Raw genomic sequence first — 24,912 nt, 5'->3', positions numbered from 1 at the left:
AAACATAAGGAAGAATTTTCTGATAGTTATAGCTGTTCCAAACGGACTTCTTTGGGACGTTGTGGACTCTCCTTCATTTGAGGTTTTTAAGCAGAGTTGGTATGACCATCTGTTATGGATGCGTTAGTTGAGATTTCTTGATTACAGAGGGTTGGACTAGATGGCCCTTCCAAGTCTTATGATTCTATGACCTTGGGTTATAAACTAAAATATGCATGTTAGGCATACCTGATCCTATAGAATACAACTTGACTCAAATGCTTAACTGTGCTTAAAACCACGAATTTCACAAGAGACACATATTCATAGTGGAGCGCATGCAACTCTTCTGAATCCTTGTTTTTGACATAGAGCGACTTATGTTTTTTACAAGCTTAACTAACCGAGGAATAGGCAAATGTCACACAGCCCATCTTAACGCTTTCCGGACCGGGTGGGCGGGGCTTCCCAATGCGTTAGTACCGTATTTTCTTGCTGATGTTTCTGCAGCATGAGCAAAAATAGATAAAAAGTCATTATTTCGAGTCAATGGTTTGCCAAGATTAAACTGCCGTCCCCTGAGTCCCGTTCTGCCTTTGCTTGGTGCAACATTAAAAATAAAATAAAAATCTAGCCAACTAAGGCTTCTTCTTGCTCCCCGATGTATATTTACTTGGGAGTAGGCGCCACAGACCTCGGTGTCTTTCACCGCTGAGCAAACGCGCATGGGACCGGGTTGCACGTGAATTCAGACTCCGGCAGTAGATCTAGGAAAAGAATCGGGAGCTGGAAGGGACCTACTTCCTGTCATTGCAGGCGATCTCTTATTAGTCGGGCTTGCGATGGAGCAGCCGCAGAGGAAGGAGCGGTAAGAGTAGATCGCGCATGCGGAAATGCCGGTGCTGCAAAGAGCAATAGGAGCGGGTAGGGGGGAGGGGAGAGGTGCTGGAAATATGATCGTTGGTCCTTGAACTTGTCAGATCAACATATCTTCTCTCCATAATAAGATAACAATGCATCTTTTACAGCATGCAGTCTTTCCAGGACTGCGGGGGTGCGGTCAGAAATGAAGATTACGCTGGTTTGCCTTCTGCCTATCTCATAGTCATTATAAAATCAGCCCTTGACGTCCAGATGTCAGGATGGGAGATTATTAGTAACGTCACACAAATACCGCTCCCTGCTCCCAAATCTGAAGTGTGCAACATTTTAAAGGATTTGGGCATCTGTAATGAAGATGCAATAACACAAAAGGGATATTAACAGCTTCCATTTATTTTGCATGATGAATACGTATAATGCAGTACCGTGGGCAGATCCTTGCTTTACAAAGAACAAAGCTGAACAAAAATGAATCATCTTAACAAGGAGGGGCAGGGATTCAGATGCCGTGAAATATTTTGGTTTAAACCAGGGTTTCCCAAACTTGGGTCTCCAACTGTTTTTGGACTACAACTCCCATCATTCCTAGCTATCAGGACTAGTGGTCAGGGATGATGGGAACTGTAGTCCAATAACTGGAGACCCAAGTTTGGGAAACCCTGGTTTAAACCATATATATATAAAAATAAAATAAAATATTGGTAATGTAATTTAACAAATAAAGCTATGTTCTTGGATCTTATTCTGCAAACCACATTCTTGTTGGTTGCCTGTTCGTATCCTACAAGGTACTACTGTATTTGATAAATCACCATAAAGTTCCCCAAACCTGCATGATCAAATGCACTTAGCAGAGTAACATGCACAAATGAGAGCTTGCCTGCATGCGCAGAAAGCAGCAACTGTGTAGCAATTACCATTTAATACAAAGGCTGGAGGGGAAGAACTGTAAATTATCTGGTGTTGCAGAATTAAGTCTTTACCAATATGGCCCAAGCCTATCTCTGCAATAACCACTCACCTGCATAACTTTCAGCAAAAAATGAATTATCATCCAGAGATTGAAAACTATACAGATGCCGTGGCCAAGGTAGCTTTTCCTTTCCATGTTCACAAAAAGAATGTGATTTTTATTCAGGCACCCTGCCATCTAGAAATGTGAAGCCTTCCCTGTCCGTCCCCCCTCCCCCCCCCCAACTAGCCAGGTTTGAAACTGCAGCTGCTGAAGTGGAGCAGGACTTTTGCATGACACTAAAATATGGGAGAAGCTATCCTGTCCCAAGATGGGTAGAATTAATCTTTGTGCACAGCAAGCAGGTTACTTGCACACAACTTTCACCTACTCACTTGTAAAACCAATTCATTCATACACTCTTAAGGTTTGGGTCCCAAAGCATATATATCTGCAACACGAACACTGTTGGGCAGCACCAAAAGACAGGGAAAAATAAGGATGGGAGCAACAACAGGAGCAAGGAAATGTTTTATTGAAATGTAGGGAGTCAATTCCACATATGAAAACCTTATTTTTTTCCAATACCATATTTAGAAGACTCAATTGTCTCATAAATGAAATGTTCCATTATAGCCATTTTATCACTTCTGAGATACCTGATGCATTGTAGCTCACTTTGACCAGTTTTGAGAATTCTTGTTAAAACCAGCTCATGTACTGACCCGACAAGGGAAAGCACAATAATACTTAAGTCAGTAAAAAAAAGCTCGCATTTACCACCTTGTATTCCAAGGGGCTTCAGACTGTTAAGTTTACTACATCTCCAGTTACAGTAATCTTCCCATCAAGCAGAAACACATTGAATCAATAGAAAGTTTTTCTAAAGATAAGGAACTGGGTGCATCCTTTCCTTTTCTGACTGTAGCAATGCAGATGAAAATGTCTACTAGGAAGCTGGAATTTAATGGCAGTCCAGGTATCTCAAAAACTTTTCACTGCCCTGTGCACAGCTCGTTTTAAATTCAGTTGCTATTGTAAAGTTGGCATCTTGAAATTTAAACACTCTCATTTCAGCACTAATGGTTTTTTTTTTTTTACATGAATTTATTTGTTGCTTATTCTATCCTTACCAAGAAAATTCTGTGCATACTAGCAGGTAAATCCCTGACACCCTAGTATGCATTTTGGTCCTAATATGCTACAGTATTATTAAAAAAGAAAATAAAGTTGTTTTCTCAAATGATCATGTTGATTGAATATTATCAAGATTGAGACTGGAACAAGTTTTATTTCAAAAACTGCCATTTACCTACCAATCCTAAAAATAGGTGAAACCCCATTTCTATGGCTAATGGTTTTGCTGCATTTTATGGAATGCCATTTTAAAAACTGGACCAGTACAACTCCTGTAACACCAGTGCATTGGGGAACCTGCTCAGTAAAGGCAGCTTATGATGAATAATCACCTGCAGAAGAGGAATACGTAACAGCTTTATGATGGCAATTATCCCCATTAAAAAAAATATTTTATTACTTAAAAAATAATAATTTAGTTTTATCAGTTGCATTCATCCCATAATACAATTATAATCATGTAAAGAAAAGGACTGCAGTAGTGCTGCCTCATCACATCTCTGCCATATTCCACACTGGTGGGGTCTGAAGAGAGGTCAGTATGATTAAGAACCATAAGAACACAGGGTTCAAAATTATACCAGAAATCCACATGTATACAACAGGTTCCCCTCTTCAGACTTTTCCCTCTGCTGTGGACTATGTCAAAGTTTCAATAGATAGTTGTACCTGCACAAGTGCAATCTTGCTCTCTTCTTCACACCATTATAATTATAATATTCGAAGAATACAGTCATATGGACAAGACAGACTGGCAGGGGATATAATGATTCAGCCAGTGTGTGCAGCCCCTTTGCTGTGATTACAATTCAATGAATTAGAAAGCATAAAGCTACTGTATCAGTGGCTTGAATGGCCAATTTATATATTTATACACATGTGTGTATGTGTGTATACACATTGCCAGTATTTTCATGTGCGTGTAAAGGAGGGAATTATTCAAAATTGCTATTCACATATACAGACGTACCTTGGAAGTCGAACAGAATCCGTTACGGAAGTCCATTCAATTTCCAAAACATTTGGGAACCAAGGCATGGCTTCCGATTGCCCGCAAGAAGCTCCTGCAGCCAATCGCCGTGGAAGCCCCACTGGACGTTCAGCTTCCAAAGGAACGTTTGAACACTGGAACAATCATTTCCGGTTTTCAATCATCCGGGAGCCAAAACGTTCAGCAACAAAGCTGTTCGAATTCCAAGGTGTGACTGTACTGTGTAAAGGCCTTATGTGAACTTAGGTACACACTTCTTCTGTAATGCAAGGCAAAAGAGCACCCAGAAATTTGCTCAACCTGCAGTTAAAGCAGTAGCGAGACAGTGAGTTTAGCTCACTTTAGAAAAAAGTCATTTTCACAGCACTATTATACATACTGGGTTGTTTCTCATGAAGTCACTGCACAAAATCAACAACTGGCATGCTTTTAGGAACTAGCCCATATTGCATAGAATCACAGAGTTGGAAGGGACCCTGAGGGTCATCTAGTCCAACCCCCTGCAATGCAGGTACGGGGATCAAACCGTTATCAGCAGCATGCTCTAACTAGCTGAGCTATGCTGTTGTGTTGCACACATCATGCCAGAGCAGTCTGTAGTATGGCCCTAGGTAAAAACATGGCTTTGTATCCTCTCACACACTTATGCCAAACTCATCTCAATCAGGTGTATACACCTTAGAAACCAAATTGCTTTGACTGGAGAAATGGCAACCAAGTCTGGACATTGACTTTCTAGAAACTGAGAAACGTAATACTGCTCGTGATCCAGTTGGGTCAAACTTAAAAGCATGCTACTGGATATTTGTATGGCCACCTGAAACAAAAGTTCGTTTATTCTAAGACACAAGCCAAGGAAAGTTGTGGGCAAAACAGTAGGGGCCATGCAAAACCTCATTGCAGTAATTCTGCTTGGTGAACATTGTGCCAGTGCTTTTATTGGAGGATGCTATTTTTCTGAAGATTCTTAAGCTTATCACTGTTTGGAAAACAAGAAACAATAATATAAAACTATTTTATTGATAAGTGTTCACCAGTATTTACAATAAAGTAAATAATATACAGTCTGCACCTTCCACTTACTAAAAAGTTTTTACCTGGTCCCTTTAGAACCAAGTAGCCACAAATACTAAAGACTTGAAAGAACTAAACTGGGGGAAATATGCATGCACAACAGTCGTATAGAACTACAAAAACACTTGTGAATTCGATCAACCTGCCATTAGGGTTCACTATTAACTATCAAGTTTTATAAAACACTTTGCCTAAAATGAAGAAAGCAGTACCAAATGCTCTCGTGTAATAAAACAAAGCAAATAGCACAAACTCTTTTTTTCTTTCTGTTTATGCAAAACACAGTACTTCAAAAATAATCAAACTTGTTTCATTAAAACGTAGCTTTCAACATTTCTGGTAAGTTATAATCATACATATATAAAAAAGGGGGGGGAGGGGGATAACCCAAACAATTATTGCGCTTCATCCTCTGGGCATGAGTGCCAGGTTAGTCGTTCTTCATAAAAAGCAATTACAATCTGAGGGCATTTAACATTTGCTTCTTTGGCGAGCACCAGGTCTGCTTCATCAGAATCTTTCCTGTTTTAAGAAAAGAACACACATTCAGGATTTCGTGAGCCTGCAGTCTGAAGTACCGCTACTCGACCTTTTCAGTAGTAGTTATGCACACAACCCAATCCTAGACATATTTATGCAAGTTTGTCTGGTTTAATGCAGCAGACCTTTATTCCCAGGCAAGCATGTACATGATTATCACAGACCAGGGGTCTATGCGGCCCAATCGCCTTCTCAATCCGGCCCATGGACGGTCCAGGAATCAGCGTGTTTTTACATGAGTAGAATGTGTCCTGTTATTTAAAATGCACCTCTGGGTTATTTGTGGGGCATAGGCATTCATCCCCCCCCAAAAAAAATATAGTCTGGCCCACCACATGGTCTTAGGGACAGTGGACCAGCCCACAGCTGAAAAAGGCTGCTGACTCGTTATAGACTTATCATTAAAAGGGTCAAAGGAATTCTGAATTCCTGCTCTAATTATTCAGAGTTTGCTTAACTGAGAATCTTGGGCAGTAGCAGCTCTTCAAGGGGGGGGGATACTAGGTATCTCTTCCCATTTGTAACAAAACCTAAGTTGCTGTTAACTGGGTATTTTATATCACCAGTAAAGCAGTCAATTGGAACTGAGAGGTAAAGTAGTCAATAGTAACTGTTGGGGGAGATTTCTGAACGTAGCTGCTAATGCTGGAGTAAGTAGGCCTTTGTTTCAAGAACACATGAATAAAACTGAGCTGCAAGTGTGTAGCTATGGTCTTTGGAGTAGAAATTCAGTCTTAATCTGTAACAATTTAAATAATCATACATAAAAGTACAGTAAAAACTAAATACCAGCAATAGTGGTTTAAGTTTGATAGAGGTGGTAACAAAATAGGCTAGGGCTCTCTTCAGTTTAAAGCCTAGTACTAGTTAGTTTGGTACTAAACAGCAACTTAAGTTTTCTAAACTCCTTAAGTAGTAAAGGACCAAAATTACCAATGCTCAGAGGGAGGACCAACCCAACCACCGATAGTCTTTACATCCTATCAGTCAGTTTATAACAGGAAAATTATATTCTTTATCAAGGTCAGTCTAAGACACACTTTGCACTGCTGCTGGAATTTCCATTCTACCACTTACCATTTCATAAGAAACATAAGTTCCCCACTACTGTCTGTGGCTCCAATTATTCGCTCAGGATCAAGACCTCTTGCAAATCCCCTGGGTTTATCAACCTGTTTGATTAAATATGGAGTAACATTAAAATACGTTCCAACTATTGTAGAAAAGCTGCCATAGAACACACAAATCCCCTCAAAGGTCTTCCAGAATGTCAGCAAAAATTTTTTTTTTTAAAAAAAATACACAACCTTTCAGTTCTTTGACCCATAAATTGTTTCATTTCACTTTCCATGAACATACTGATAACTTCACAGTACTAAAGAATTAATTTTCTGCAGATCAGAAGACATTTTTAGAAACTTTTCAGACTGATTGTTAAAGAGGTTACCAAGATGTAACCTAGTACAAGCAGCTTGCAAAACAGGGCTATAACAGCTCTTAGGAGATACCTTTTAGGAGAAATCCAAACACCAAACCGACTTACAGACTCTCTTTTTTTCTTTGATTTGCTGTCATCAGACTCACTATCGGAAAGAGATTTTCTTTTGGCGCCCTCTGTTTTTTCTTTACCAGCTTTCTGGGAACTCAGAAAAGCTTCTATTAACTCTGGACAATCCAAGTTTTCTTCTGGTTCCCATGTGTTATCAGCACTGAAACAAAATTCATGAAAAAAAGAATGGAAGTAATTAGGAATCTGGATCAGATGGCCAAATTCTATAACGTCAAACCACCCACCCTAGCAAAATGCTAAATTGTGCTCAGTTATAGTTCTCTGCAATTTAATTTTATGTGGGCCAACTTGGGTCACAACAGATTCTGTAAAAATATTTCAAACCTACTTGTGTACAATAATTTAGACTTAAGATTATGGGGAAATGGTCATGGGTTACCCAGTGTAGACAGTAAGGTTTGTTAAATAAGCTGAATTATTATTTCAGAGTCCACAAATAGTAACATAAGGAACGCTATATAAGTCAATTGAGCCCTATAATAATGCTCAGTTTGCAAACATGCAGAATTGCACACAAGGACAAAGAATTTTTTGGATGTTTCTAGACTTAGGCTGAGTTTCTAGTCTTTCACAAGTGCCAGAGAAAAATGAATCAATATTCTTCTGTTCCTGGTAAACTGGATTTTTCTTTTTAAAAACCTTGGAATGCTTACTTTGGTCTATGCCGCTATATTGCTATTTATAGTAAAGAAGTAGCATGTTTAGCTCAATAACAAAGCAAGGTTATAGAAAAACATATGCTTGTTAATTATGCATAACTGGGAGAGACTATATTACACTTTATAAAACCTTGCAAACTAGATGGGGTGAGAGGAGAGGTCCAGTACACTAAGAAACATTTCCAGCAAGATGTATAGAATTGACTGAGAAGAAAAATGCAGATTATTTTTGTAGTTAAGATTGGTAACCTTTTCTAAAGTGACTAATGTGTGTTAACAAAGATGGCAGCATGGTTCTTGACCATATTAATTCAGTTTTAATTTCTAGTTCAATCAGCTTTTGGATTACAGTGGTACCTCTGGTTAAGAATTTAATTCGTTCTGGAGGTCCGCTGTTAACCTGAGGTACCACTTTAGCTAATAGGGCCTCCCAGTGCCGCCGTGCAATTTCTGTTCTCATCCTGAAGCAAAGTTCTTAACCCGAGGTACTATTTCTGGGTTAGTGGAGTCTGTAGCCAGAGGTACCACTGTAGTTACAGTCGGGTGTCAAATGACACATACTGCCAATAGTGTAAGGAGGTATTGCCATCAGTAGCATGGGCTGAAGAGGCGTCCACACAGCCAGAGCTGTTTTTATTTTTTACTGCAGCCCACCACATTATTAATTTAAATCATTTCTAAACAGGTCAGTCAGAGTTTTACAGGAAGTGATTCTTTTTGGCAATGAGTGTCTTTCTAAATGTTTTCAGCTCTACACATGGAACTGTGGCCTACACCCCCAAGCAAGCAAGCAAGCAAGCAAGCACTGAAAATAGTAGTTCTGGATGAAGCTCCTTACTCAGTAAATCCTTTCCATTTCAAGAAGTACTCAACCTTGCCATTAACTACACGCCTGTCCAGGACTTTCTCCACAACGAATTCTTCAGGTTCTGTTTCTTCAACTTTTTTGCCTTTGCCATTCTGCTTTTTCCCCATTTTATGCTACAAAACAAAATCATTTGAAAAGATGTATTTTAACAGTTATACTGCTATTCGATTCTAGGTCTACAGGACTTAAGATTCTCATGGAAAATTTCATACTTTGCTCAGTGAGAGAACAAATTATTGTAAAAAGAACCCTTCTGGGTCAATGAAGTTAATTCCAAATCTCTTTTGCAATGAATTCGAAATCCTTTAGTTTGAAATAATTGTTTGCTATTTTGTTCCAAATAGCTTACTGCCATTTGCTTTGTACAGATGGGTATTAAAATATATTGTTAATAGCAGTTCAACAACAACAGTTAATAGCAGCTTGAGCATTTTTCAGATGCTAAATCTGAAACATTTATTTAACAATTACACCCATGCATGATTTTGACTTTCATTATGGACAGCAGAACATACATGTGCAAAAACATACTTGTGCAACAGTTTCAGAGTTGCTCTTGATAAAGCTAGGTTGAAACTTTGTGTTTACTGTTCACTAATAGAAATGCCTATTGCATTGCTGGAACTTTATAAATCAAGCACAGCACACTTTAAATAAGACTCAAAATCACTTTAATTTAAGCTCCACTTAACAGCCAAACATTCAGATAACAAAGTACTACATCCACATCACCCTCAAAGCATTCCAACTTCAGTAATGCACAATTTAGTGTAACAGGATTATTATTTTCCCAAATTTTCCCTATGCATTGGCTTGAAACCAGTATATTAGTGTCATGCTAAAAGTGTTGCAGTTCAAGAGTCAAGTGCAGAATAGCAGACAGAGTTTTGGAAGCACTCCTTAGGCAGTGTTCGAAACTCCCATTGTTCAGGCGCATTTTGTGACAGGTAAATTCATTAGTGCAAGCAGTTTCTGAGCTCTGGGCACAGTACTGCACCTAAGACTTCACATTAAAACTACAAAGTAGAAGGAAAGAAGGACCTTTTTCTGCCTTTCCACTTCCAACTACTCCCTGAAGATTGGAGAAGAGACCCTCTTAAGAATATTAGGGGGTGGGCAGGGGAAGGACTAGATCAGGGGTGTCCAACTGGTCGACCGTGATCGACAGATTGATCCCTGGATGATTGTTGTCGATTGATTGTGGGATCCCTATTGTTCGTGTTGTTTAGAATTATGTTTCCGCCCCCTCCCCCATGATCTTTCCCTGCCTTGCGTTTAGTGTGTTCCTTTGTTTGACCTGTCCCCCTAAAATGGGTAGATCACTGCTAGGCCCCCCACCCCAGGAGTAGATCACAGTCTCTTGGGAGTTGGACGTCCCTGGTCTAGACCATTTGAAAAGTGAACGTAATATTTTAGCTGCAGTTCATTCATTTTCAGCTTTGTATTCTTATTATAAAACGCGCACCGATATATTCTGTTGTTGTGCCAATAACTTAGGTTTAAGGTGCCCTTTAGCTCCTAGCTCTCATATCTCAGTTTCTAACACTGTCCTTAGGCATTCAAAATAGCAAACATGAGGAAATCATGTTGTATATTGATCACCAAACATTCCTTTGGAGAAAACTAGATTGAAGGAAGAAATGGCCATGATTCAGAAATCCCATGTTATGTCAGCTCCATAATAATATACTTGCTTTTCTTGAGTGCCAGATGGCAAATGTCTTTTGATACTCAGTTAAGTGTCAAAAACAGCTTGACAGAGGTATGATATAGGAAATCACCTATTCAAAATGGGTATGGCAGAAATGAAAAAAATACATATGTACAAGAACATTGCACATAATATGCCCAAACAGGCAATGTTAATGTCTTTTGCCCTCCAAGTGCTACCAAGATTACCAAGGGAATGCGAATATGTGGAGACAGTTTCCATCAGTTAAGACTGCCAGTGTGTGGAGATTGTTTCCTCTCCAACTATGGGAATTTCAGAGATAATACAAAACTAGCAACCTACTTGTGCAGTTATACTGTCACATCCCTGAAAACATTTGCAATAAAGCACAAAAGAAATCAACAGTTTACGAATATATGCATGCCATATTACTAATTAAGTCTCTGCATTGACACTCCCCACATCCAAGTGAGTATTTCCCACCCACCATTTGAAATTCAGCTTTATGTAGCTTTATACAGCTGATCATTCATGTCCAATCTTGCACATGAGGAGAGGGCATACACCAGACCTACAGTATTTTAAGCTCTTGGCGGAGTGGAGGGATATGCAATTCATGTTATCCCTTCCTTAGAAACCATGCACTGATACAATGAGTTCTCAATTTTCAAATTGCACCCTCAGTTAAAAGCTCAACTGTTGATCTAGATTTATTTTTTAAAAATATTCCCAGCATATTTTTAAGCAACTGATGCATAATTAAAATTTATGCATACTAATAATGGCATACCATTGTACAATGTAATAATATATCACGTAAGACCTATACTGTAGATAGATATGTGAAAGCAAATGGGAAAAAGCTGAGAATTATTGAATGGGGACATTATCTGTCTCCTCCTTCTCCTTCCCCCCTCCCAAAGGAAAATTTTGGGGGAACACTGGAAAAAAAATCTATCATCTACTCTTTGAAATTAGTTAAATGCACCAATACTTTTAGAGATGCAATCCTATGTGTGAGCAGGAAGCACCATGATGAGCCAGAAAAAGCATACAGGACCCAGTGCTGACTGGGCAATAGTATGCATTGTTAGGAGTTAAGCACTCCTTTAGGAGCTGTAAACACTTGCAAATTTCTAGGTTCCCCAAAAGCATTGTTCTGTGAAAGTCCCAGAATTTTCTTTCTGTATGGAATACTGCTACTGGGAATGATGGGAGTATCATGCAGAGACACAGAAAGGAATTTCTGTTAATTTACAACCTTCACAGCCTGTTTGAAACTATTTTTTTTTAAAAAAAGCTTAAGTTCACAATTCAATGTTTTTGGAGATCCAAATTTTTTACAGCTCCTGAAGGAGTTTTAAACTCTGAAATGTGAAGAGCAGTAACAAAATAAATAGCGCCAGAACTTGTCTCTTCCATTTCCTGTCTCCTCACCTGGGAGTAAAACCAAATGGGTGTGTTTTATCCGCAAACATCCCTTGGATTGATATGCAATTTAATAAATACACTAAATAGGACAACTGATAGATCACCGATGAATTTTATGTTCTTAAAACAGTAAAATAAGCTTAGGTTTGACAGCAAAGCCAGTACTGCGTCCATATTTAACCCGTCCCCACTGAATTCCATTTTTCCAAACAAAAAAATGAGTATTTTTCCTCCATAGCTTCAAATTTCTAGAAATGCTCTATCTCTAAATTTACTTATTGAATCTTACAGACACAACTAATTTTTACTATTGAATTCCCACTGCCACTTGTCTTAAAAGATCACTTTCCTCTCTTAGGAACCATCTGATAATACTCCTAGTTCAGCACCTTCCAAATTGCATGCCAAGGGCCAATACTGCTCCAGGAGAGGGGCTGAAGTGTACCTTGAAATATGAAGCTACTATGTTGGCTGCATCCTCGTTCCATACTTGGTGGAATGAGGAGGGGCAAAAGCATCACTGATTCTCTCCTCTCTTTAGTAATATATGTGCAGCAAAACATTATCCCAGGGAAAAAGTAATGGTGCATTGGACTGCATGATCACAAGTCCCTAAGTGCTGGCTGGCCTGGCCTCAGTTATGTAGCAGTGCCTCATCTAAGTCTGTGGGACTTACCACAGAGTAGATCTGCACAGAACTGAGCTGTTGGTACCTCACCCTGCTCTCTATTTCTGCTTGAGGCCAGAAATTATCCCTAGTGCTGCTTCCCCAGCTCCAAAAAGCAATGGGGACAAGATACCCGAAAGTGCTTCAGACACACAGTGCTACTTGGGGACACTGACTTCCCTTCCCTTCTGGCTGCAAACGTGGAAGGGAGGAAAGTAAGAATTAATTTGGGTGCTAGGAAGCCAAGGGACTCAGTGCACATTTGTTACCATGTAAATCATTCTAGCTTCTTTCTCCAGCTCCAGAGGTAAAAGGGACTAATTTGTACAGTTGGTGACACATGCTACATCTTGTAGGACCATAGCCATTCTAACGATCACCTTCAACTAGGAGCTAGAGAAGCACATGGATCTTCCCTCAAGTTGTGTTAAGCTTGCAAGAGCGAGGAAGGATGTCCATTATGTCAGTGCTTCTCAAACTATCTGATGTGGTGGATGGGCAATATTTCCCAATTCCATGTGCCAGGGACCAATATCTTACTTGGTACCTGAAGCATCCCAACCTGGACTATGGTGGAGTTGCCTTGGACCAGCAGCTGATCAAGGACCACCACTTTGAATAGTACTGCTTTATGCTACAAAGTTAACTAAAGCATGGGAATTCCCAAAAATATTCCTACAGCTTAGAAACGCAGCTTCATCCTTGACTGAGTGAACACAGGTAACAAGGGGGCAGGCCACCATCCTGTACAGTCATACCTCTTGTTACGTTTTTTCAGGTTGTGTCCTGCGGCGACCCGGAAGTACCGGAAAGGGTTACTTCTGGATTTTGCCACTCACGCATGTGCAGACATGCAAAAGGACGTCACGTGCATGTGCAGAAGTGGCAAATCGCGACCCGTGCGTGCACAGACGCGGGTTGTGTTCCTTTCAGGTTGCGAACAGGGCTCCAGAACGGATCCCGTTTGCAACCAGAAGTACCACTGTAGTTGCAAAAAACATGTGCCAAATTTTCAAGGTGTGGATCCAGTAAGCACGTATATATTTATCATTTTAAGTGTAAGAATGAAGGGTGACAGTTAATTCAGAAGGAAAAAATATAACTAAGCCTTATTGATGCATTAAAACTCTGGAAATTAGGGGGCACCAGGGACCTGCCTCTTCTGCCCTGTCCCCACTGCCCTCCACTCATTGGAGGACAAAGGTCTGCAGTACTTGTGCTCCTCATGTGCAGGGTTCTAAATCACATTACACCTTACACAAGGTGTGGAGGCTGTGCACCAGTGCAGGTAGCAGGGCCAGCAAATGTCTCACTCTCCCCTTTGCATGATTCCAACCATCAAAAGGCTTTAATGCCCAAACAGGTCTCTTGTGTCCCAGGCATCCAAGTGTTTAGAAAACAACCTCAATTAAACCAAGACTTCCAACTCTGACCTTATGTCAAGTGTTTTAGTATGTGCTGGAGTCATGATCAGTTATATTAAATGATCATATGCAAACAAACCATGGCTTACATACCTACCTACCAGACAAGGCAAGCCCAAGAGGCTCAGTGGTTTAGACCACAGCACCACCCACATCCCTTAGGTATGTTGCTACCACAATATAATTGTTAATATAAACTGGAACTGGCACTAGATGCCACCACATGCCCTCTTAAATAGATTGCAATCTACCACCCACGCAATACCATTTCCTCAAGCAAGACGTACATTATTACCTCTATAAAACAGAGGTGAGGAATTGAATCATGTATCAGGCTTCAATAACAAAACACATTGCTATATAAATTTACCTCAGAATGGTTTCCAGCAACCTTACTTGTTGATATCCAATGCAGCCATACTCAGAAGATGCACTGAAATCAATGGATTTATGTTACTTGAGCCAAATGAGTCCAAGTCATTTGGATATCACCCATTTTCAGTGTCTGGTGTTTTTTGGAAAATAATGCTGGGGAGGGGAGATGTGGATGTATCTTTTTACACAGAGATGCCAACTTAATAAATCTGAAGAAATATGGTGGTAAAATCCTTACATATTTTAGGTGGTCATGAACTTACCAATGTAGATTTATTGGTGGCCATTTTTATTGCAGACTTGCTGAGCTTTTACTAGAAAAATGCATGACAAAAGGAATGTTGCATTACTCAGAGAAAGGCATCTCAGTACAAGTATGGTCCTTCTTCTATCCAGGTGATGGGGAAAAAACTATTTCAAGTACATTAATAGAGTATGAAGTTAAGCCTCCATTATGCTAGTTATTATTTGGAATAACAGTTACCTACAATACATTATATGCCTTTTCAAATGCCTAGTCAAATCTCACACATCCTGAGTTAGCACTAAAAAAAGTTTGAAGGAAATTGTTATTTTGAAAATCTCTAAGACAACAAGTTTTAATGAAATAAAATCTTCAACTGTAAGGTATATTACAGAATCCTGAATCCACTTGATGTACTTAGATCAGTGGTAGATGAAACCATTCAAGAAGATTCAGGATTAGTCTATTAATCAGCAGTACATCTACTATATAAGTGACCACTGCATCTTTTGACACATAACTTTACACATAAACTGTACAATAAAACATTTTGCCAATTCCAAAACATTAGATAAGTAAATACAAAATACTTTCTCAAATTCTGCAGTTCTGATTCATGGCGTTTCCTCTGCAGAGCTATAAAAGTAGCATCACAGCCATGAGATTCAGCAAAGCAAGGGAGAGACCAACCCCCTCCCTCCTCCCCCGCAGCTCTCTTGCACTCAGCAATCCTGAGCGCCTCCCACCACCACCTTGCAGGAGATAAGATATCATAGGACAATTTCAAGCCAGGCCAATCGTGCTTCCATTTAGGAGAAAGGAAAGAAAAGAAACCCAGAATGCGAGAGCAACAAAGGCCTGTTGCAAAGAAATGAAAGCTAAAATAGGTCTTAATAGCACGAGGTGAGCGCGCCAGGAGGAAGGAAAGCAGACCCAAACGGGCCTCTCCCATCACCAAGAACATGAGAAGGCAAAGATGCAGGATCGGCTGCGGTGGAAAGCGCCATATCACCGCGTCGTTCAGGACGACTTTCTGCCGCCGCCGTCGCCGCCTCCTCTCTCTTCGACGAGCTTGAAAAGACACCGCCACGCTTTGACCCCCATCTGCCACCCCAACGCCGCCCCCATCCAAGGCATTGAACCTTCATCTATATCTATAGATCTATAGAAGCCCACGCTTCTGATCTCTGCTTTGTTCGCGGCCTGTGCCTCCTCCTCCTCCCATCACCATTTGCTGATTCTTTTTCTTCTTTTTTTGAGGGGAAAAAAGCGGGAGCGGAGTGAGAAACAGCCCCCGGCTACAATCCCCATTAGGACACCAACTAGGCAGCAAGCGATTTTTAAACTTCAGAAGTGAAGGCCCGAGGCGGGGGTGCGTGGTCATCGTCCTCTTCCCCACCCCCCCACCTCAATCTATAACCAAATAGCCCCCAAAGCGGGTTCGGGGGTGGGAAAGGCCTAGCTGGTAGGAGCACTTGTGGGGTTGGGGGTTTTTTTAAGGCCCCACAAGGCGCGGAAAGAAACGGCGGCGGCCCAAACCTGAGGCGGGAGGAGCGGGGTGGGGAAGGGAAAGCGACCACGCCTGAGCCTCCCTCACAGAGTTACATAAAACATAATCCTAATAATAAGGGAAGGAAGAGAGGCGCCCTGGTTCCCCCCCCCCATCGCCGTCCTGCTATTCCGAACGGCCGTTAGAAGGGGGGGGCGAGGAGATAGGAAAATGAGCGGGGGGGGTGAAGAAAGCGAAAGATACGGACTTCCAATGGTGGGCACAGCGGCGCTCGGCTCCCGCGAAGTCTCCTGGCTCCCGGCGCGCACTGAGGCGGCGGCAACGGCAGCAGCTACATCTGAGGGGGCGGGGAGCGCGCGCGCGAGGCGGAAGGGCAGGGAGGGAAAGAGGAGGGGGGCGGGGAGGGAGCCGCAGCCAAGGGCGGGAGCGCGGAGGGGGGCTGGGCAGGGGTTTTTTCTTTTCCCCTCAGCGCCGCTGCGCGAGGAAGCAGAGGCTCCGCCCTCTTTCGTTCCCGCCCTTCGCTGCTGCGCCGCCGTCGACGTCGTCACCGCCGCCGCCGCCGCCCGCGCAGTCGTTAGCCGCTTCACACACTTCCATTGCTGCTGCTGCCGCCGCCGCCGCCGCCACCGCGCCTGCTTGCCTGCCTGCCTGCTGAGGGGGGCTCGCCTCAGAAAAAAGACCGCAGCGATTTTTAATTTTTTAAAAAAGACCCTTTCGCCTCCTCCCTTGCTTTTCTTTGCTTCCTCAACCGGCCGAAAATGCCTCGCGGAGACCGGGAGAGCGACTGGGTGAGTGAGGTAACGGACGGCGTGGCTCAGTAATGGCCGACCTTTTTACACTCATTGTGTCCTTATGGGGTTGGCGGGCGGGCGGGCGAGCCTCCTGGAAAGGCAAGGCGCCAGAGAGAGAGCGGGGGTGGGGTGTAAATGGCGGGTGCAGGGAAAGGGGGTTAGATTTGGTCCCGTGGGTTGTTTTTTGAAGGGGCTCAGGAGGCGCCTAATGGCGGGTGCCGTCAGCCGCTCGCTCACGGAAGATATTTTTGCCAGGACCTATTTAAGACAGCACTGAATTTGAATACCATTAATGACAGGGCTTTTATTTTCCACAAGCGACAAAGGAAGCGCTTGGGGGGGCGGGAAGAGAAAGCGCACTCTTTTATACCGTTTGCGCCGCTTGGTTAGTGCTAGTTAAGCTGATAGAAGATAGAAAGCGGGGTGGATGGGCCCTTGGTTAATTATACTCTCCTTTTTTTGGCGCGATTATTAGTCTTCGTGGATCTTCGGCAATTTCCGGACTACAGCAATGGGTGGGCTTTTGTTGCCTTCGGCTCTTTCCGGAAATTATCGAAGGCGCTTTTTCGAGGTTCGAGTACTCTTCGGCGCTCTTCGGCCAAAGCCGGACGTCGCCGGCTGCGTCCGGAAACAGTCGGCGGCCTCGCTGGAGATGACGATGCGCATTTTGGGTGTCCCTTTCAAAAACATATCTCGCCATATTAAACGGCTTTGCGTTACCTCAGGTTAACGAGGGTTTAAGCAAAAAGCAGTCCAATATGGAAGAGTGCTCGATTCGTTATTACTTTTTGCCCCGGTTACGTCGCGCCAATTTTGTGGTTTCGCGTATTTAAAAAAAAACAAAACCCTGGGGCGGCAAGGATGTGTGAATTTTTAACTACGTAAGAATGAGGTCCGCCATTACCAGAAAGACGGGATCGCATTCTCCAACCGCTTTACGCAAAGCACGTAGCTCCGTTACGTTAGCGGGAGAAACCTAAAGCTCGGGTGTTAGTTTGCGTGGAAGGGAATGCGGTGTAGTGGTGCTGACTAGTGCGGGGATTAACTGCGGCACAATACGCCAGTAGCGTACATACTTGAGATGACGCAGAGTCCGTTAACTGGAAAACACTTGGTGGCGCAGTTGGCGGCGCTTGTTGCCTGCTACTGAAGACGTTAGTGGAAGATTCTGGAAGGGACGGCAGCACTTGAGGAGGAGGCGGGGGGGGGGAGGCTGTGGCGGCTAAGTAGTTAAGACAAGTTGGGGATCCCCCTACATAGGACTAGGGAGAATTATGGAGGTCAGTAGTTTTTTTCCTTTTCCAGTCTACCGGAAAAGGACACAGCCTTTTAGTACGGAAAGGAGGGAGCGAAAGCGTACGAAGTGAAGGAGCGAGTAAAGACAAAAGGCGGGTTCCCTCGCCCTCCTCCCTGATCTGATGGGGAGGGGGGAGCGCGCGTGCGCAGCAGAGCGGAATGCTGTAGCCTTTCTTGGCCTTCTGGGAACGAGCCCCCTCCCGGTGGTGCTCGGCGCCATTTTCTCTCAGCCCGCTGTGCACCTCGGGTTCTCGGAGCCGTCACATGGCGGAGCCATCCTCGCTGGAGAGGCGGAGGAGCAGCCAACCCTATGGCATTCTTAAGTTCTTGCAGGGTGAGCAAGGCTTATAAACTCGCGTCTGCCTTCCTCATCAGGTGTTTCAGATCGTTATGTTAAAGTCGATTAATCAAAAGAGTTTGCCTCAGCAGACACGTTGCCGCTTACTTCCTTGAACCTTTGGGTCTTGAAGGCTTAAACGCATCGAAGCGCGGGGCCTTATCGCACTTAACAAATAACGTTAGTATGCCTTGGTAGTATTTCCGGGAGTGTAGTAGAATCTTAAAAGGTAGGTGTTAGTAGTGCACACTCCCTGCCAATATCCAGTGCCATTAGTTGCAGTTATTAGGTACAGGGCTACATTTCTTAATTAAAGTAATTCCAGACTGCTATTGGTTTGAGTCAGTAGTAATGTTAAATCCCCATGGCGACCTTTCTAGGTCTGACCCGCAAACTGCTTGGACTACCCTTGTTTCTCAACCTTGTTAGACTTGAGAGCAAGTCGATAAACATGCTTTTGGGGGATTAAATGTGGGGAATGCATAGTAGATGCAAATTAACTCCTTTATTTTCCGATCAGTCTAGAATATTTTGTCAACTTATATTATGTTGTAAAACCAAAGTGTGGTAAAGCTTTAAAAGTATGAAAAACACAGTTATCTTAACAGTAATAAAAATTTTCTTTCTTATGGTGTCTTTGAAACACACGAACTGAAAATGGTCCACGTTTTGTGAAAAAGATATGGGGCTGACTATAATGCTGTTTTTCTGCTCAGCTGGTTATTTGGCCTACAAATTTGTTGAAATTATCATCCCTTATTTTATGGCAACTTTTCCACTATAGTTATGATTTATTTTAGTATGAATTAAACATGGTTGCTGTTCTAAACTGGCTTATGCTCAACAGTGCTCTCAGGAAGAAACATACATATAAAATATAACTCTTTTCCTCACATACAATCTGAAAATTTTAATTTCAAATTCTGTTTTTTGCTGAAGAATACCGTGTAGAGAATACAGTACTGTACTCTGGAAAACTGATATACAGGCAATCTTCTCCTTGTATCTTAATTCTTGGCTATGGTGTTCTTATGCACATTTCTGTGCCCTAAATTTGGGTAGTGGTGGCAAAAAGAAAAAACAGTATATTTCTCAAGCTGTGGACATGGATTATTGATGGGCCTCAGCCTCCTTTCAAGAAGCTGATCAGTGCCTTCTCATACATCCACTTTTTCTTAACAGCAGGTCCCCACGTGCACAGTAATAGGCATATGGGGAGAGTGGCATCAGGTAGAAGGGAGGAAAGAGTAAATCGATATCAATGTGGCTGGCCAAGCGTGAGGGGAGGAGAAAAATTGGAAGGCAGGAGGAAAAATGGGCAGTTGTATTGGGATTGAGAGGAAAAGAAGCACCTCTGGGATGTTCCTGTGCATTCTTGGCTCCTCTAAGCATGCCCCCCCCCCAAGGTTATGAGTTAGGAAGCCTCTCCAGAAGCTTTTAATAGAAGAACACTTCACTTTATCTCAGAATGACATACAGTGGTACCTCGGGATGTGAACGGGATCCGTTCTGGAGCCCTGTTCGCATCCTGAACACAACGTAAGATGTCCCAGTTGCGGTTTGCCGCATGTGTCTGATGTCATTTTGACTTTGCACGTGCGCGAGTGGCGAAACCCAGAAGTAACACGCTCTGTTACTTCCAGGTTGCCGCAGAGCACAACCCGAAAATACTTATCCTGAAGCATATTTATCCTGAGGTGTGACTGTACTGGCTTTAGGAACTGGACAGCTGCCCTGTGTGCATGTACCCATGTAGGTGGAGGAAGTTTATTTTAAATTTTTATATGGCCCTTCATCTGACAATCATAGGCAGTTCACAGCATAACAATACAAAACCAGAGCACAATGTACATAATCAAACAAGAAGAAAAACAAATAAATAACCTTCATACGAAACACATTTAAAAGGCCACGGAATGTTCAATCAGCCAAATGCCTGGTTACAGAGAATCGTTTTTGCCTGGTGCCTAAAGATATGTAATGAAGGCACCAGGCAAGCCTAATTGGGGAGAGAATACCACAAATGGGGAACCATGGTCTATTCTTGTGTTGCCGCCCTTCAAAAGATGGTCGGAAGTTTTCAAATAATGGTTGGGTGGTCCTCTTGTCAGAGATTGTTTAGCTGTAATTTCCTGCATTGCAGGAGATTGGACAAGATGACCCCTGGGATCCCTTCCAACTCTATAGTTCCATCATTCTATGACCTCATGGAGGAGGCACACAAAGAAGGGCCTGAGATGTTATTGTAGGGCTTAGGTTGGTTCTTAGGCAAGAGTCAGTCCTTGAGGCTGCGCCAGCAGCATATTGCTAACAATGTACTACAAAGCTCTGGATGACCCCACTCAGCAGTTTCATGTGCTGTAGATGTTTATAAAACATTATAGGGGATAAAATTGAACCCCAAGGAACCCCACATTGAAGCTCCATGGGGCTGAAGAGCTCTCCCCAAGCATAACCTTTTGGAAATTACCATCCAAGTACGACCAGAACCACTGGGTGTGAGCTACCCCCATCCTGGACTTTCACTCAAGGATACCATGGTTGATAGTACTGAAAGCCACTGAGAGGTGAAGGCGAATTAACAGGGATGCATATCTCCTATCCAGACAGAGATCATACAGAGCAACAAAAGTAATTTCTTTGCTGAAAGTGAACCTAAATGCTGATTGACATGATTCTGGAAAATCGGTTTCCTCCAAGAGTGCCAGGATCTGGTCTGCAACCATCAACCCAAGAACCTTGACCAAGAAGGGGATATTTGTAGCTGACCAGTAATTACTTAGATTTTCTGAATCCAGAGAGGGCATATTAAGGAGTGGTCTTACCACTGCTTCCTTCAAGCAGGTAGGGACCACCCTCTTTCACAAGAAGGCATTAATCACCTCCCTGAATTGAGTAAAGATGGCCTGGAAATGAAAGAAGAGTGGGGTAATATTTATTAATTTGGGAATAGACAGCATGGTGATTAGAGAAGGAAGCTAGTGGTGGAGGAAGTAAAGGTTTATAGAGCAAGGAGAAGTAATGAAATAACAATACTATTCTTCTCTACAAACTGATGGATAGATGAATACTTTGAGAGGCATCTTTTTGGGGGCCAGGAGATACAAACTAATGTGGCTCTGTTTTAGAGATTCTAGATTAGCAAATTCTGCTAGGGCATGTCACCTCCAGAGCCAGTGTTTTTTACTTGAGGAAAGCTGAACTATGGAACTCAATGCCACAAGGAAATTACTGTGTCAAAAAGTATGGCAATTATCAAGAGGGATCATATGTAAGTAAATAGTGATGTCAGTAATTGCCAGTTGATTATGGCAACCTCTTAGAATCATTGAATTGTAGAGTTGGAAGGAACCACAAGTGTCATCTAGTCCAACCCCCTGCAATTAAATCATACAGGACAGATAGCAATCAACATCTGCTTTAAAACATCCAGGGAAGAAGAGTCCACCACCTCTTGTGTGAGTCCATTATCAACTACTCTTGCTCTCAGTTCTTCCTGATGTTTAGTCAGAATCTCCTTTTTTGTAACTTGAATCCATTGCTTTGGGTTCAGGTCCTAGCCTCCAGAGCTGGAAAAAACAAGCTTGGTCCATCTTGTGACTGTTTGTTCTTCACCATTTTGCCCTCTCAAGTGGGCCATAGGGATAGAAAGAGCCCCTGAACTAACAGCTTGTTGTATACTAAATATCCACATAATAATTGTTGGACTAGCATACATAGAAACACAATACCATGTGTAGAAGTTTGTAATGTGCAACTATGTTGCAGACTTTGAAAAAGAGTAGAGAAGAAACTGGCAGTGTTTCTTATTGCAGTTTGGAGAAACCAGGAGCATGTTTGGCTTAGGAAAAAAGTTCGCAAACCGGAACACACACTTCCCAGTTTGCAGTGTTTGAGTTCCAAGTTGTTTGAGTACCAAGGCATTTGAGAACCAAGGTACCACTGTACATTGTTAGAGTTCACCTGGTTGGTTTTGAGGAGTTTTTTATTTGCCACAAATGACACAGAGTGTGTGTTCCAGAGTAGAAATTCTGAGTCTTAGAGTACATACTGATGAGTGCTTGAAGCCATATTATCAGGATGTTAAATTGTGAGGTCTATAGGTTCACATATCTGGAAAATCTTGCACGATTCTCAGCTCAACATCCTCCCCCTGCTGTAAAGAATCAAAAAGATTAGCTATGACTATTTTCCAGTTTGTATTAAATCCTGGGTTTCTTTGGTAGGCATCAGGTTCAAAAAGGCTTTTATCAGTTGTTTCCTGGCAAACATAAAACCTAGATTATGTATTTTTTTATATTTTTCCAACTGAAGTGCTTGACCCAAATAGAAAAGATAGTGTCTCAGTTATTGTTGGATATATAAAATCTAGTATGTGTTTAGGAAGAAATTGTATGCTACATTACTATTTTTTCTCTCCTTTGAATTAGAGGGAAAAAGAGCAGTTCCGCAAACTATTCATTGGTGGCTTAAGCTTCGAAACCACAGAAGAAAGTTTGAGAAACTACTATGAGCAATGGGGAAAGTTAACGGATTGTGTGGTAAGTTGTGTGCATTAATCTTTGTTTGATTTTAGATAGCTTTGGGTATGGGGGAAATTAATCTGGAAAAAATAGGCAATATATTCTGGTTGCTAGTCTGGTCCTCTTTGAACCCAGATGCACTGGAAGACAGGATGCAGGATGAAACCATGTTTGGTTCATTAGCATCCATAACTGTCTTCAGGTTTGTCTAGAAGAGCAGACTTCTCTTTCCTTTGTGCTGAAGTGTGAGATACACTCTTCAATGGTTAATAGACATCGATCACCCATGAGAACAATTGCATCTTTTCTGAGATTAAGAAGTTTAGTTCTTCCTTGCAGCTAATGGTGCTTGTATACCATTTTTAGCTTTCAGTATAGAATCTCTCTTAATAACACAAATAGAAAATGTTATTTTCGGGTAGTGACAGGTTAATGTCAGTAAGCTTTCCTCATTTAGTCATTGATTAACATAGATTGTGATTTTTAAAATCAGAAAATTGAAACATTCAATCATCACTTTTTATGAAGCCTATAGTTCCTCTTTCATGAAATATATTGTGTATAATATAGGGGTTGGATGCAAACACCTATTTTTGGAATTCCCATTGATATGTTAACTGTATTTTCTTAGAACTTTACACCCTGTGCCACGTTGCTATCTACTTTCTAAAAAATTTCATGGGTGCCATGTAGTATGACAGACATTTTATAAATATAAACCCATGTCCACGTAGAATTAGAACTATAAAATTGTGCCATTGGGTATGTTAGTGCTTCTTTTTTTGTACCTATGTTACACTTGTTTACCAATGTTACCACAGTTCATATCATTATCTTTGAGTTACTGATCAAAGATTTTCAGCAATGTCAGCTGGCCATTAATTTTATTTTAAAATACTCTCTTAAAAAGTACATATTCTGGAAGAGGAAATGTTTCCTCATTATTATTATTTTGCCATTTCAGATGGGTGTTGTGTGTATTGGTTGTTTTTCTGAGCCACAGCAGCCATCTTTGTCATCTTGACAAATACTTTATTTTTGCAGCACACCATGTTGTTGGTCAAGGGATGAGGAACCTGTGGCCTTCCAGATATTGTTAAACTACAATTTGCATTATCCCTGACCATTGACCATGCTAGCTGGAGTTGAAGACAGTTTAAGTCCAGTAACATGGAGAGCTACAGATTAGCAATCCCTGTTAGCAGCAGTACTATTCGCTGACAGCCTTTGATAGTTTCCAAATTCTTTCCCTCGGTTATTTGTTCAGACTTCAATTCTTAAACTACATTCTTTAGGGTACAGTTGTATTTCTTCTTAGCAACTGCTTAGAAAAGTAATTGCTAAACAGAATTATTGCTGATAGCAAAATGTGTGTGGCCGTAATTGTAATTTAGAACTTAATAGTTGAAATGTGCAACCTTCATCTTGTAGGTTATGAGAGACCCTGCAAGCAAACGCTCACGAGGGTTTGGTTTTGTAACATTCTCTTCCATGGCTGAAGTTGATGCAGCAATGGCTGCCAGACCTCATTCCATTGATGGAAGAGTAGTTGAGCCGAAAAGAGCTGTAGCCAGGGAGGTAAGTTTTGTTCTGTTTTAAATTTGAGATATTTTTATCTCTTATCTGTGTCTCTTAAAGCAGACAAGTTTATATTGTTCAGAAAATGTTTTTGCTGCTGCATGTAAAATACTGCAACTTGGAGGACGTACATGCTCAGTGGGCTAGACCCATTTAGCAATACTTCCTTAACCTGTGCTGAGGTATGGATTTCATGCAGTGACTTTTCTGTGGCAGGTCTCAAGCAGTTCATTGAATGTTGGCAGCATGCAGCTGAGGAAAAAACTCAGTTGGTTACAGCATGGTGTTCATAATGCCAAGGTTTGCATGTTTGATCCCTGGATGGGGCAGCTGCATATTCCTGTGCTGCAGTGACCTGGACTAGATTAACCTCAGAGTTCCTTTCAATTCTGTGATCGTACAACAAAAGCCC

The 24,912-nt window shown here is 41.8% G+C and overlaps 2 protein-coding genes across 8 annotated transcripts in view; one reads left to right on the top strand and one right to left on the bottom strand.

Annotated features, from left to right (window-relative positions):
- Positions 1–2,332: 2,332 nt before the first annotated feature.
- On the bottom strand, positions 2,333–16,360 carry CBX3 (chromobox 3). Of its 3 annotated transcripts, none has more exons than XM_081834064.1 (6): positions 16,223–16,360; positions 14,485–14,535; positions 8,623–8,765; positions 7,099–7,264; positions 6,633–6,727; positions 2,333–5,537 (listed from the first exon to the last, which is right to left on the bottom strand). In XM_081834064.1, exons 2-6 carry the CDS (start codon positions 14,506–14,508, stop codon positions 5,411–5,413), a joined length of 555 nt encoding a protein of 184 aa, XP_081690190.1. In that variant the 5' UTR covers positions 14,509–14,535; positions 16,223–16,360; the 3' UTR covers positions 2,333–5,410. The 3 variants fall into 3 exon arrangements, with proteins under 3 accessions (XP_081690190.1, XP_081690191.1, XP_081690192.1); XM_081834065.1 differs by lacking the exon at positions 16,223–16,360 and adding an exon at positions 16,005–16,139; XM_081834066.1 differs by lacking the exon at positions 14,485–14,535.
- A 166-nt stretch (positions 16,361–16,526) lies between these two features.
- The window catches only part of HNRNPA2B1 (heterogeneous nuclear ribonucleoprotein A2/B1), a 15,084-nt gene continuing 6,698 nt past the window's right edge, over positions 16,527–24,912 (top strand). For 3 of the 5 annotated variants that reach the window (XR_014150073.1, XM_081834053.1, XM_081834052.1), the window contains exons 1-3: positions 16,527–16,772; positions 22,830–22,940; positions 24,354–24,500. Coding sequence is in view for 4 of the 5 variants with exons in the window: in XM_081834053.1 (XP_081690179.1) it covers positions 16,734–16,772; positions 22,830–22,940; positions 24,354–24,500 (297 nt within the window). In the remaining variant the exon portion in view is untranslated. Of the gene's footprint in view, positions 16,773–18,357; positions 18,397–22,829; positions 22,941–24,353; positions 24,501–24,912 lie in introns of those variants that run through there. The other 2 variants (XM_081834054.1, XM_081834055.1) reach the window with 2 other exon arrangements.

Source organism: Podarcis erhardii, assembly GCF_964252035.2.
Source record: "Podarcis erhardii genome assembly, chromosome: 12".
In the NCBI taxonomy this organism is placed as follows: domain Eukaryota; kingdom Metazoa; phylum Chordata; class Lepidosauria; order Squamata; family Lacertidae; genus Podarcis; species Podarcis erhardii.
The sequence above is the reverse complement of the archived record's forward strand: the minus strand, read 5'-3'. Positions and strand labels throughout refer to the sequence as shown.

Coding starts and splice junctions, on each gene's coding strand:
- CBX3 (XM_081834064.1), bottom strand. CDS start 14,508: ATGGCCACCAATAAATCTACATTG. Junction 7,265..8,622: donor AAATGGAAAGGATTTACTGA/GTAAGGAGCTTC, acceptor ATTTTGTTTCAG/TGCTGATAACACATGGGAAC. Junction 6,728..7,098: donor CAAAGAAAAAAAGAGAGTCT/GTAAGTCGGTTT, acceptor TTAATCAAACAG/GTTGATAAACCCAGGGGATT.